The sequence below is a fragment of the Neophocaena asiaeorientalis genome, unplaced genomic scaffold (assembly GCF_003031525.2).
Source record: "Neophocaena asiaeorientalis asiaeorientalis breed wild unplaced genomic scaffold, Neophocaena_asiaeorientalis_V1.1 scaffold430, whole genome shotgun sequence".
NCBI lineage: Eukaryota > Metazoa > Chordata > Mammalia > Artiodactyla > Phocoenidae > Neophocaena > Neophocaena asiaeorientalis.
Genome location: NW_020173691.1, coordinates 1681493 through 1694960, shown reverse-complemented (window position 1 = coordinate 1694960; position 13468 = coordinate 1681493). Strand labels below are relative to the sequence as shown.

Genomic DNA, 13468 nt, shown 5'->3' with positions numbered 1-13468 from the left:
ATTCCCTCCCAACTTTTAAGTAATAATAGATGATACAGACAATAGGCTGAGAAAAAAAGGATGCTAAGACCTTCCTCTTAGCTTATGGATGAAAACATCTAGAGTCAGAGACTTCATAACTAGAAAGGACACTACATCAACATGAATGTAAAATGGATATTTTGAAATGTTCTACAATAAAATTCAGGCTGTGGTTCATCCTTATTCTTTTCTCTTCCCTCCCATTTTTCTGAATTAGTAAAGTTATATGATATTAATATAGAGTATATAGTACATGGATACACAGCCACAGAAAATTTGCCCAAGAGGAGCCCACATGGTTTAGGGGAAATAGCACAGGCTTCGAAATGACAGACACTTGTGTTTTCATTTCAGCCCTGTCCCTTAGAGTGGTTTTTAACTGTACTCGCAAACTCTTTTTTTTTCCTAAGCAAGCCAAAACCTTGTCTTTGAAATACCATTTACAGTGTTTGTTTGCTTAGCATGTCCTCTTTTCATAGAGAGCATGCAGGAAAAAGTAAACACAGGTCTTGTCCCTATCAGCAACATGTCCCAAATTAGTGAGGTTCAGATTACAAAGTTCCACTCCAATGCACAGAGGAGGCCTGTCCGCCCTGAGCTTCTTGAGGCAGAGAGAGAATGTATGCTTCCTTTTCCATTAAAAAATAAAGAAAAAAATTCTGTTCGGATCAAGACTTCGGAAAGAAAATCTGTTGGCCCACAACGATGTGCTTAGAAAAGGCCAGACTCTATCTTGAAAGGGAAAAAGAAAGGAGAAAAAAGCCAAAGACCACACCAGCATGTACTTCCCAGTAGAACAATATTTCCTAAAGATAAACTGCTCCCTAAACAAGATTGTGTAGCAGTAGAGGATGAAGAATCCGAACAGGTACATGATCTTCAAGGTGGAAAGAGTTCGGAATACTAGCCCGGTCCATATATATGCTCTCATCCTAACATTTAGAGTATCAGAGTTATGATGGCAGATGCCTCAGCCTGAAGACCAGTGCCTAGCACATAGAAGGCATTCAGTAATATTTGTTGAAAAAAATGAGTGAATCTCCTGTACCCACAAGGCTGTATATCCGTGGAACCCAACAGACCCAAAAGTCCCTAGAAACCTGAAACACTTGGGTACAGGGGCGCATTTTGATAAATGTTTTCCAGCTCTTCCTGAAACCATTAAATTCCCTAGAAGATGGGATTGACATCATTAACATTTGTCTCATACGTCTATGATCCAGGTAAATATCAGGACCATGAGTCTGCTGGTTTCAAAAGACTTAGGTCCTTATACTTCTGGACTGAAATCTCAAAATTCAAGAAAAAAGGTAGCGATACTCAAAATGATTGATTAAATATATTATCTTACTTTATATTTGTATGCTATACAATAGATACTGTTATCATTAGATAATAATACACACACATAATCAACATATCAACCTGGCAAGACCTATTTTTTTGCACTAAGGCTCTGAAATTAATCATGCATGTGACCCTGGATGAGCAATAAGCCTCTCTAGGCCCCAATTCTGTACATGCATAATGAGAAGACCGGACGAGATGGATGGTTCCCAAAGTTTGCTGCACGTTAGAACCACCCGGGAGCTTTTAAAAGTCTTGATGTTCCAGCTGGACCCCAGACCAGTTTAATGAGAATCTCTGGAAGTGGGAACTGAGCATCCCAGGTTTTAAATTGCCCCAGGTGATTCCAAGGAACAGCCTTCAGTGAAGACTCTTGGACTAGGTGACCTCTAAGGCCCCTTCCTATTCTAAAACCTGAGGTACTTGAGTGCAGAAGAGGTGACATGACCTCTCCTGGGATTCCCGTTGCGGGGCACAGGCTCCAGACACGCAGGCTCAGCGGCCATGGCTCACGGACCCAGCCGCTCTGCAACATGTGGGATCTTCCCGGACTGGGGCACGAACCCGTGTCACCTGCATCAGCAGGCAGATTCTCAACCACTGCGCCACCAGGGAAGCCCTCGTGTACCTTTATCTACCTACTAGAATTAAATTGCCTAGGGACGGGACTTCCCTAGTGGTCCAGTGGTTAAGACTTCACCTCCGATGCAGGGGGTGCAGGTTCAATCCCTGGTTGGGGAGCTAGGGTCCCACATGCCTTATGGCCAAAAAACCAAAACATAAAACAGAAGCAACACTGTGACAAATTCAATAAAGACTTTAAAAGTGATCCACATCAAAAAAAAAATCTTTAAAAAAATCTTTTAAAAAACAGTTGCCTAGGAACTACAAAGCAACACATTTCTATGCCCTCCCCAGCAATGCTGAGCGAGGGAGAGTCTGGCTGCCGCTAACACTGGAATGAAGGAAGCAGGGGCAGCTCCTGGTCAGAGGCGCACGCCAGCTCCTGAGAGCACAGGCACCACAAGGCTGCGTGGTAGAGAGAGTTTCTGCTCCTGTGATTTTGCCAAATCTCCCTTCCTCTACCCTGCTTTTTCTCATCTAAAAGCATTATCTACCACTGCTAGGAGGAGTTTCTTGAACTTGTCCTTGAGAAGCCAGATGGTTAACTTAACTGATCTGAATGGTTGAGGACAAGTGGTTCCTACTTAACATGCGCCCTAATGCTGTGCTCAGAACAAGGGCCCATTCCCCTCCCGCCCCCCCAGTCTTATGGAAGAGGTTCTGAAAGGCCATGGGGGGGTAGGGGAGCAGAGCCCAGGGACCTGATTTACTGAGAGCGATCTACGTTCCAGACACTCTATTTACATTGTCTGAGTTCATCCTTAATGTTGGAATTATCCCTGTTGTACAATGAAGAGAAATGGGCTCAGAGGGGTAACCTGAGTTGCCTAAGGACACCTCTAGCTGGTCAGCAGAAAAGCCTCGATTGGAGCTCAGGCGTAAGTGAGCTAAACGCCACTCTGCTGAACACACAGTGACCAGGGAACAGCTTTTCACTTTCAATTAGGAAGCAGAATAGTACATCCAAAAGCTTAGAGAGGGTGTAGGCAAATAAGAACCAATTCAGGGGAGGGTTCAAGACTCGCTTAAAGACATGAGAGGGTCTTTCAATGAATTTCCTCCTTTTCCCTCCACCTTCCATCTCATCACAACTCAAAGCTTCCAGAACTTTTCAAGATGAAGCACACTGCCCCTCCTTCCACCTCCCCTTTTATAGTCAGACTACAATCCTTATTCCAAAAATAAATCAGCCTGATGAGAGGCCAGAAAAAGCAAAGCTTAATTGTTTTATACTTTCATTATTTAGTTATGGGACATTCGTTGGACAGATTTATCATCACGTTTTTACAAACTCCCCTACAAATAAATAATTCTAGGATATGCCCAAATTACTCTGGCCTCCTGACCCAACACGTCTTTGTAATTACTTGGCACTCCAACTGTATGCTACTTAAATTAGGTAACAGCCACCAAGTTATTTTTAAGCCCTAGCAACACACACACACACACACACACACACACACACACACACACTCACTGCTATACCTAGCTTGTTATCTGCACTCCTTTGGAAGAGGAGCTAAAATTGCACTTTTACTGATACCATCATTTCTGTTCAACCAACAGTTATAATATTAAGCTACATGTACTGAGTGTTCACCCTGTATGAGGAACTGTTCTAGACACTTTGTACCCATTAATTCATTTAATATCTAAACTACCACCATGAGACAGCTACTGTTATACCCTTTTTGGTACATGAGGAAAGCAAGGAAGTAAGCGAAGTAGCCATCAGTAAAGGGCACAGAGCTAGTAAGGGGAGAGCCAAGACTAGAGCCCAGACAGGCTGGATCCCCAGTCCTGCCTGGATCTCTCCACTATTTGCTATAAGGCTAATATTCAGCATGTTTGGATATTCAACAGAAGCTCAGAATAACACATTTGTGGGTATATATTATGCCCTTATTTCACCTGTTTAAAAAAAAGAAAAAATCCTCCTAACATCCCTGACAGGCAAGAGGAAGACTTTTGTTCCCCTCACAAAACAAAGCAGGAAAGAGAAAGAGTATTTCCCCAGGGTCTCTGATTTCTGCACATAGACCTTCACTTTGTCATCAGACTCAGCACTGCCTACAAGTGTTTACTTAGAGCCCTTTTTGACTATGGGAAAATGCGCCACCTATGTCGCTCATCTCAGGAGTTGCGAAGGAGTTTTCTAGCGTAAGAAGCTAATTCTCTCTGTCATGGAATCTTCCCTACGCATCAGCCTCCTGAATTGATGCTCAGTCTTCCCCCTCCCTCCCCCCAATAAATGTCTCTGATACAGAGGCAGGCCTGTTGGAGGATGAAGCGATCAGTCACTCTTTGTTTTGTGACAGCACAGAGCAAGTACAGGCAAGGGCCCTGACAGACCCTTGTGTTAGGGGAGCACTATAGACCCCCAATGAGGTGCCTGGAAACCTCCCACTCTGAGGCGGGGGGGATGCTTCTCCATAGACCTGATAGCCAGTTAGTCAGAGTGGAATTTCAAGCTCGAAAATCTCTCAACAATGGGCACATGACCCCAGTGTTTAGGAGTGAAAATGTTGTCCATACTATACTATACAATATTCCCAGCCTTCTTAATTTGAAAATATTAAGTTTAAACATGAAACATATTGAAATACATTCAAATATTGTCTATACTCTAAAATCTTTCAACAACCAAGAAAAGAAGAGATAGCAAATAGGGAAAGTGTTAATAATTGTTTAATCTGGGTACTAGGTAGATGGGTGCCCATGATACTCTTTTCTATGTTTCTCTATATTTGAAATATTTCATAATAAAAATGTTAAAGGCATAGACTGTCTTTAAAGAGGAGGTGATAGTAGACTAACCTTTCCTACATAGGTAAGTGACAAATTATTTCCCTGAACACAGACTTGCTAAAAAGAAAGGGAGCCTTATAAACATCAAGGCAAAGATGGTAGCTCTCATTCTGAAAAACCCAGAACTGTCTAGTCTCCTTATTGAGTTGGGTGAGAAATCACATTAAACCTCAACTTTGTGTAAAACAACTTGTCATTCTTTCAAAGACTTTGCAGGTCTCTAAATACTTATTCATTTTGATCATTTTTTTGTCAGGTTGAATAGAAGCACAGGTCTGATGCCATTTATTCTTCGGAAGATGAGAATAAAACACAGATTCAGACATAGGTCACAACAGGGACGGGACTGTAAATTAGAAGAGTAACTTAATCCCAGGGGCTTCTGCGCCTCTGATCAGTTTCTTCCCAACCTGACACAGCATTACTAAAATGGTATCTGAGCAGCCGCTCTACTTGACAGGCAGCACCAAAAATGGAGAACATGGCATTGAAAGAGGGGGACATAAAACTTGGACAGGGAGGGTAGCAACCGGTGTTTACAAACATAAACCAGAGAATCAGATGGGTCAGCCATAAATTACCCGAGATTATGCTGAAATCTCTGAAAATAAGCTAATGAAGCCTTAGAAGTTTCGACCTTAGATTCTAACTACGCCCACCCCATATCTACCCTACAAAAGTCACTCACTCCAAAATGGTACCACCACCACTCGCGCTAAAATAAAATCTTACATCACTAATGGAGGGGGTTACTAAAATAAACCTCAGCAGGGAAGCCAGACCAGAATGGTCTGCTTGACCCACTCAAGAACCTAGGAGAAGTTGCTGGCTATGCCTTCTGAGAGACGCCCACCCCACTTTTCACCTCAGTGGTGCTATGGTATTAACCTTTGGTTTACCCAGATGAAAGGGTAGCTAGGGGCATTCGAATACCAATCTCTTTCCCTTCCTTCCCATCGTGGTCCCAATTTTAGGCCATTCCCCCAAAAGAGACCAAAGTAATAATGACAAAAATAATAAAGTAGATTACTGACCCTTTTGCTCCTGAACTACATATATTCAACCAAATTCCCAGATATTTGAAGAAAGAGCCCCCCAAACTACAAATAATCCAACCTCTACCACCAGTGCGTCTTCCAGGTCAACCGCCGCTGTGTCTCCAACCCGAAAATGATGAGCCCTCACAGCGGCCTCCCAGGCACCCAGTGGTGAGGTCAGCAGCATGTCCGGCCCCGCCCCATTGAGGCAATCTTCCTCACTGACACTGAGGAACAAGCACAGGCTGCCCAGGCTCTCAGCTGCATCCACCGGAAAGGGGGAAAGGAGCCCCACTTTGGTCAGTAACACCTAGGAGATTCATTGCCCAGCGATTGACAAGCCACACTCATACACAACAATGCCCACTGCAAAGTAGAGGGTAGAATCTCCACCTCTTCCTAATCACCCTATGTTCATGTCCAGGGTCATCTTCATGTGGATTATTTGATGCCTGTCCTCAGATCATACAGACACAAAAGGTTTGCTTTCCCTCAATGACATCTACTCTACATGAGCAACAGACCACCCTCAAGATCATTGCATTGGTTCTCCCCTTCTTGGCTCCCCAAGACAAACTATTACAAATGGGAAGTTTGTAGACTGTATTTTCTCATCCAAAAAAGATGAGAGAAGCCAAGATCATGGGGACAGAACGCTAGCTGGGTAAACCTATTGGGAATCACTCAAAGTCAGCCAAACCAGAATACAAAACAATAAAATACAGGGGTACACAGAGGAAACCTGAGCATATCTGTAACCCCAAGAAAACACATCAGCAACAAAAAAAATACCTGGGAGCTGCTGGGAACTCTCTGGATGCAACTTCCATGATGTTCTCCTTCTCCTGAGGGCCCACCAGTCCAAGGAAAGCCATACTTTTGTGCTAGTTGAGCCCAACAAGAGCAGGTTTGAGGGCAGTAAGGGTGGGCAGAGGGGATGATGTCAAAGACATTCAGAACTGTATTTCTAAGAACACTGCTTAACAAAAGGCAGAATGTACCATTGGGAAGACAAGAAGAAGAATGGCAGAGCTGGCCCACAAAGGCAAAACTCCTAACTTGCTCAGCCCAATGGTCTGTTGCAATTTAAATATGCAAGGTGTTCAAAGGAACCCAGCAACGTCTTTGGTCTACACACCACACGAGACTGGCTGGTGATGTGGCCCAGACTGTATGCCTTGACTCCACACACTTGGGAAGAGAAGAAATAAGATGCCTGTCTCTCACTACCCCCTGACAGAAGACACCAAAGATGAAGCGTGGTGTGCAGTGCCCCAAAGAATGGCATTCGAGGGCAAAGAGGCACACCTGGGTTGGATACGAGATGCGGGCTCCACTACTAGGTTAGGCAATGCTGTGTGGAAGGAGCCCAGAGAGGGAGCAATTAATTCCTGCTGCCAGGGCTCAGTGACACTGACCTGCCAGTTATTCTGTGCTCAGTGGGGCAAGTGACACACCACCCCATCTTAGGAAGAGCCATGATGCCAACGGTTGTCAGGTGATGCCAGAAGGAGCTGGGGGGGGCTGGGGAGTATTTCATAAAAATGACTCTGTCCCTTGAAGCTTTGGCCGAGGAATGGATGTTTGGGGTGAACTTATACTTTGTGAGGGACCTTAGAATACAGCTCTCTGCCCTTCCTGAAGGTCACTTTCAGAGAGGTGAGAAAGAGGAAGAATTTCCCACCAAAAACTGGTACCTAGAGGTTTACTTGTAGTTCACCCCAGTTGCGGTTTCCTCTGTTCCATCAACTTTGATTAAGTCTGAGAGACAAGAACTTTCCAGCTAGTTTGACTGGACTAGAAGTACCAGACCAGGCATGACTGGAGATGCCATCTGGTGTCATAAAGCCCCTTTATAGAAAGATGAGAAAACGGTCTTCAAGAGGGGAAATGACTTGCACAATGCAAATGAGAAGGTGAATGAAGACTAGAGCCCAGATCTTCTGGCTTTCAGTTCAAGGCTGCTGGGTTTCTCTCCCAACCCCAAAATAATTGAGAGGGCACGGAAGGGAAGACAAGAAGAAGAAAGGCAATTCTGTTTTTTTTTTTTTTTTTTTTTTGCAGGAGGATGCTGTTACTTCTAAGAGAAAACCCAGAGTGACCCCAGGCTTACCAGGACTGTGCTCGGGGAGGGGGCGGGGGCATTACCTTTCAACACCAGAGGTTCTTTGCCTTCTCTCTTCAGGGACTCGAGAACTACGTGCAGTGGCTGGGAGGGCATCACTCGGCTCGGCTCATTGGTATTCTCATCATAAACTATAATTTCTTTGGAAAAGATCCTCTTGAAAGAGTCTTTGCCTTCCCTACAGGAAATCAAGTCTAAGACAGTGATCTTGCCCTGCTGTAGTCTCCGCCGGCTGATCTTATCGGCACAGTTAATGTGGACAGCTCCTTGGATGTGACTCTTGTTGTACTCCATGAAGGGCCGGCAGTCAATGATGACAGGGCCCTGGCTCGGCAGGTGACTCTTGCTGCATTTGGTCATCTTCTTTGCCAAGTCATTGGGGTAGATTATTTTGATGCTGGCTAGCTGCTTGGGTGTCCCTGACACAGGGATGCCCACCCCACCTGATGGACTTAGAGAGCCTGCGTTCTCACTGTTGTTGACCATCTGGTTGGCCGGGCAGGTGGTAGAGCTTCCAATGGTGGTGGTGGTGGTGCCGGCGGCAACGGCTTGGGTTGGGGCCTGATTGTCCTTGTCGTAGGTTGCCACAGTGCAGCAGCTGGCACTGCTGCATCCACAATTCAGGGAGCGGGCAGAGCCGCTGGATGAGGGCATATACGTCAGATTCGCAGCCTTTAGGGACACAACGGTGGTGGCGATGACAGGAGGGTGGCTGGTACTGCCAGGGGTGGCAGAGCCAAGGTAGCTAGAGTCTAAACAAAGGTTGAGATCCTGAGGTCGTACAGGCCTAGACAGTGCCACCACTACCCTGTCGTCTAAAGGAGACGGAGGCATGAGGAGGCTGAAAACTGGCAATTCAAGAAGAACTCAAGACAGTCTGTAAAGAAGGGGAGGGGGGAAAGAAAGAACAAAGTCATGTGACACAAAAGGCAGTCGAATCCAATCCCTAGGAAGGGGCTTTGCATCCCTCTGATCGAAGTTGTCCTAAGTGCCCTTTACCCTGTCACTCTCAAAGCCTGAAGCTCATTGCTATGGATTCAGAGAGGATGCAAACCTGAGAACCCCCCAGTTCTTGCTAAGTCTAAGGTTAGATGTAAAGTCTATGCAAATGTTGATGAACAACCTTCCACCGACCCACATCAAAGTTCAGCCCGAGAAAAGGTAAAAGCACAAAGAATTAGAAAAGCTGAAGACAGAAGGGAAGGCTCTTAAGAGGCATCTCTTCTGGGCCTCATCTCCTGGGCAGAAGTATAATGCAACCGTCTGAGAAAGACCCATGCGTCCACCCGTGCATACTTTCCATGTAATTCCTTCACCCACTGCAAAGGTAAAGGAATGATCAAGAGTGCTGGCATGGCTCACGGGAATATATGGCAGCTAAATATACATCAGGGGCGGATGTCAACTTTCTGCACATCAAAATGAAAGCATCCCCTAAGTGAATCTCTTTAACTGCCAGCTATTCTTACTTTCCATTCTACTGAGTCCTTTGAAAAGCACAACAAAGTCATATTAAAACCTCCCATGTTTCCAATTAGCCTCTTATAAATTAATCTGCATTTCCTCTTTCATTACAAACTAGTCTCCTAGAATGAAGCCTCAAGCCAAGGAGCCAGACCTCCACACGGAGTTGGGGTCTGGAAACCCCAACTCTGGCAGATCCATCCCTTGGATTGCTCCCTTGCTGCCTTTAAGGAAAGGACCACTTCAACTCTCCTCCCTCCTTCTTTCCCCACAGGCACATCCTAGAGATCTTCTCAATGGGAGGCAGCCGCTATGCATAATCTTTCAATCCCACACAGATATCCCCCCTCTTCAAGAGGATGGATTCATTAAGAAGACTTCCCAATGAGCCCGTCCTTGTGGGAAGTAAAGAGTTGCTCAGGGGTCTACCTCCTGTCTCATGAGAGGGCGCGTGCAAAGGGACAGTTCCTTCCTCCCTGTAGGCACAGGGGCACTCCACACCCGGGCCCTGATGGCTCCTCTCCTATTAGACATACACACAGAAAAGAACCCAAACCCCATGCAAGAGTAGCTCATCGAAACGAACTTTAAGAGATGTCTGGAAAAATGTCATCGAACATCTCTCTACACAGGACTGTCACCACTCTCTGACACAGAGCCAAAATGTCACAGGCAGAATCCACACATTCACACACACAGGGGCACGCACGTATCACATCCACAGATCGCCACCGACTCAGCTTTCTCTCACCACCTTTGGATGGGCAAGAAGGACCCAACCCCTTTTCTCCCCCGCCTTCCTCTTTTCTTCCCTCCCTTCTTTCCTCCCTTGCCCTGCCTCCCTCCCTCCCTCCCTCCTTCCCTCCCTCCCTTGCGTAGTATTTTTTGAAGAGCAAGTACTATTCCAGAAGCTATAACTGTTTCCCAGCTGGACCAAGCAGTGAAAGTCTTTGCTATTGTGTTACCTGGTAGGGTACCTCCCAGGATCAACAGTCCACTTCCCTTGAAAGGGATGCATGAGTGTGTTCACGGAGACACAAGCTGGGACCCCCACCTCCACACGGAGTGCGCGGCGCACACACACTCTCTCTCACACACACGCGCGGAGTGTATAAAGAGATCTGTACCCCTGCAGCAGAGGGTCGGGCGTAAATATATATTGCCCGTGAAACCATCCAGACTAGCCTAGGAAACCTCCCGGAGAAATACTGAGCTATCCCCTCTCCCTCGCTAGTCGTCCTTCCACCTCTAGTCAGAGGCTGGAAAGAAAATGAAGTGGTCAGAGAATGCTCCTTCCCCACTCCTGGGGCACTTAACATCCCCCTTCGCAACACAGCGCACTAACAAGTCCCTGGCATTTAAAACTGCCGCAAAGCGTCCCAACAAACCTCATTTTTTCCTCGCCCCCAATCCAAGTAGACTGCAGAGAGAGTAAACGCACAGGGCAGCGTGAGGCAACAGCCGAAACCCTTTAACCTCACCTGCTGTGGCTCTTCCGTGACCATCGCAACACACACACACACACACGCACATACTCACACTCACACCGCCTTACACTCCCGGGCTCTCGGGAGTAGCCACGGTGACTTCCACTTACTTCATAAATAAGTGTAACCCTCCACTATCTGGCGCTCCGCTTCGGCTGTGGATTCGCACATTCAGCCCTCATTCACTTGGCTTCATTGATCTCCAGCAGCAACATAGTTACTTTCTCTTTTGCTACACTGTAAATGTAAGGTTCTGAGGGGGCGGGTCGGCTGCCGACCGACGGCGCGTTGGACCAATAGAAATCCAGAGAAAGCTAACCGCTACTTCGCAGCAGCCCGCGGCCAATGGGTGGCTGGAGAGGGCGGAGCCAGGGCGTGGCCTTGCCTCCTTAAGGAGGGTTTATCCGACGCCGCTTTGGGTCCACAGTGTTATAACACGGGCGGTGATGTCATTGGCAACCAATCAAAAACTTAAAAGGGCCAACTGGGGCCCGCGCGGAGCAGCTGCTCTCTATTTACATGTAAACCGAACCGGCAGGATGCAGTTAACCCTTTCCGGAGCTGGATTGTCAATGGGCTGGACTCGCCGCTCCAGCTAAAACTGGCTCTGCCCACTTGGCGGGATCCTCCTAAGTCCCCTCACCCCCGGACAGACCACGCTATTTCTTTTCCCTTCGTACTCTGGACGGATGATCAAACGTGTTGGAGTAACTTTCTACAGGCAAGTGGCAACGAGAATGATCACTCTCCCCAGCGGGAAAAACAGGTTCTCCGAGTCGCCCGACGTGACTTGATAAACCCAAGATTCACAGACGTCGCCGAGCCACCCGCGCGGGGGGATGCATGTGAGCACGCCGCCAGGGGCGTCGCTTCTTCTCCAGTCCGCGGCTTGGGGCCACGCGCTGGGGACCTGGGCTCTGGGGCGTCTGGTGAGCCGGCCGTCTGCCCATGGGCAGTGAGGCCCTCCAGCCTCGCCGCGGCCCGAGTCCTCCGGGCCACACCCTCGGCCCCGCGCCGCCAGGAAGCGTCGGCTGCCCGCCCGCAGATGTCGCTGCCCCTCTGGCTGCCCTACTGCTACCCAGCGCGGAGGTGGCGCGGCGCCCTCTGGCTCTCCTGTATCTGCGCCCCAGTCACGCCCCCGCTTTCCCCGCCTGCCTACCAGGGCTCTACCCGTAGCACGAAGGCAGCGCTGAGGAGGGCTGCTAGGAGGCGGCGGCCTGGACCCGGGCCAGAAGCTACAGGGGGCGCGCCCCGAGGGGCGGCACAGGCGCCACCCCCTAGGCCGGGCGTCCCGGGGCCTGGAGTGCGTCTGCCTCGCCACCCAGGCCTGGCCCTCTGCCCGCCCGCGCCCCCTCTCCCACCCCGCCCGCAGGGTCCTCGCGCCCCGCTCCTCAGAGCCGCGCGCGACCGACCCGCAGCCCGACTTCCCCGCGCGCCTCGGCAGTTACCGGCCACCGCGTAGGGCCCCAGCGAGCCGAGGACCGCCTGCCCGGAGCTTCTGGAACAGCAGCGGCTGGCGGAAAGGAGCCGGAGCTGAGTAAATAACCGACTGAGTGTGGCCGGCGGAGCGTCGTGAAGGCGGCGCTCCCCTCTTGGTTCTCGCGACTTTCGCCGGAGTGGTCGCCGGCTGAGGCGCGCGGCAGAAGAGGGGATTGGATTGGGGGGAGAGGGGGTGGGAGGATGGCGAGCCTGCCTGTGCATCATCAGGAAAATATCAGGGAAACTGCGGGAAAGTCTTGAGGTACGAAAAGAAGTGGAGATGAGGAGATGAACTGCAGAGAGTTTGCATCAAGGAACCCTAAAGAAATAGAGCTTTTTTCCTTTTCCCCCCTCTCCTGTCTCAGAGAGCGCTAGAGAATATTTGACTATGATTTCTTCTTACCAGATTGAAGGTGTTTGGAAACATACTTCAGGATCCAAGCCTAATAAGCAAGCTAAGTGGCAGCGACATATTCATGTCATTGGCTTTAAGTGCAGATCTGAAATCTGACGATGCCAAACCTTGGCCGGCTGACCAGCTATGCTCAATGAGCTTAGAGATCCCTTTGGGTACCTCTGGGGAAATATATATTCTCATATTCCCATATATGCATAGACACACAGTCCGGGTTTCACGACAGTGTTTCAGACTGAAGTAAATGCATGCAGTCATCTTAAACAAGAAAGCATTTTTGTTGCCCCATGCCCCACAACTCACACACCAACACACATAGACAGTACCTCTTAATGATAACTAATGAGTGGTTAGGGTACACCATTTGATCCTTACACCTTTGGGGATCAGCAGGTCCTGGCCAAGAAAGGTGGGTTCTGGATAATTTCCACAGAAATCAGAAAAGAACTTCCCAGAGGCTCTAACCCTGGATCTATTTGGAACTTTAATAGCTTGCCTTTTCCTATCCATAGATAAGTATTGAAAAAAATATTCACTAACTCAAGGTTGGAGAGTTCTGGTTATAAGTCCTGATTCTGACTCACTTCTCTTGTATCTGTTCATCCAGAGTCACTGTATTTATTTATCTGTAAAATAGCAAGACCCCAGCTTAGAAGAAAAA

General features: G+C 48.0%; 2 protein-coding genes across 2 annotated transcripts in view; one reads left to right on the top strand and one right to left on the bottom strand.

Annotated features, from left to right (window-relative positions):
- Window positions 1-11164, bottom strand: part of DUSP10 (dual specificity phosphatase 10) — a 39363-nt gene extending 28199 nt beyond the window's left edge. The window contains exons 1-2 of the mRNA XM_024750479.1: window positions 11024-11164; window positions 7986-8839 (exon numbers count right to left, since the gene is read on the bottom strand). Of these exons, the coding sequence (XP_024606247.1) occupies window positions 7986-8796 (811 nt within the window). The 5' untranslated portion in view covers window positions 8797-8839; window positions 11024-11164. The remainder of the gene's footprint in view (window positions 1-7985; window positions 8840-11023) is intronic.
- Window positions 9071-12375, top strand: LOC112403150 (proline-rich protein 36-like). Its single transcript, XM_024750497.1, has 2 exons — window positions 9071-9123; window positions 11475-12375. Exons 1-2 carry the CDS (start codon window positions 9071-9073, stop codon window positions 12373-12375), a joined length of 954 nt encoding a protein of 317 aa, XP_024606265.1.
- The last annotated feature ends 1093 nt before the right edge of the window (window positions 12376-13468 follow it).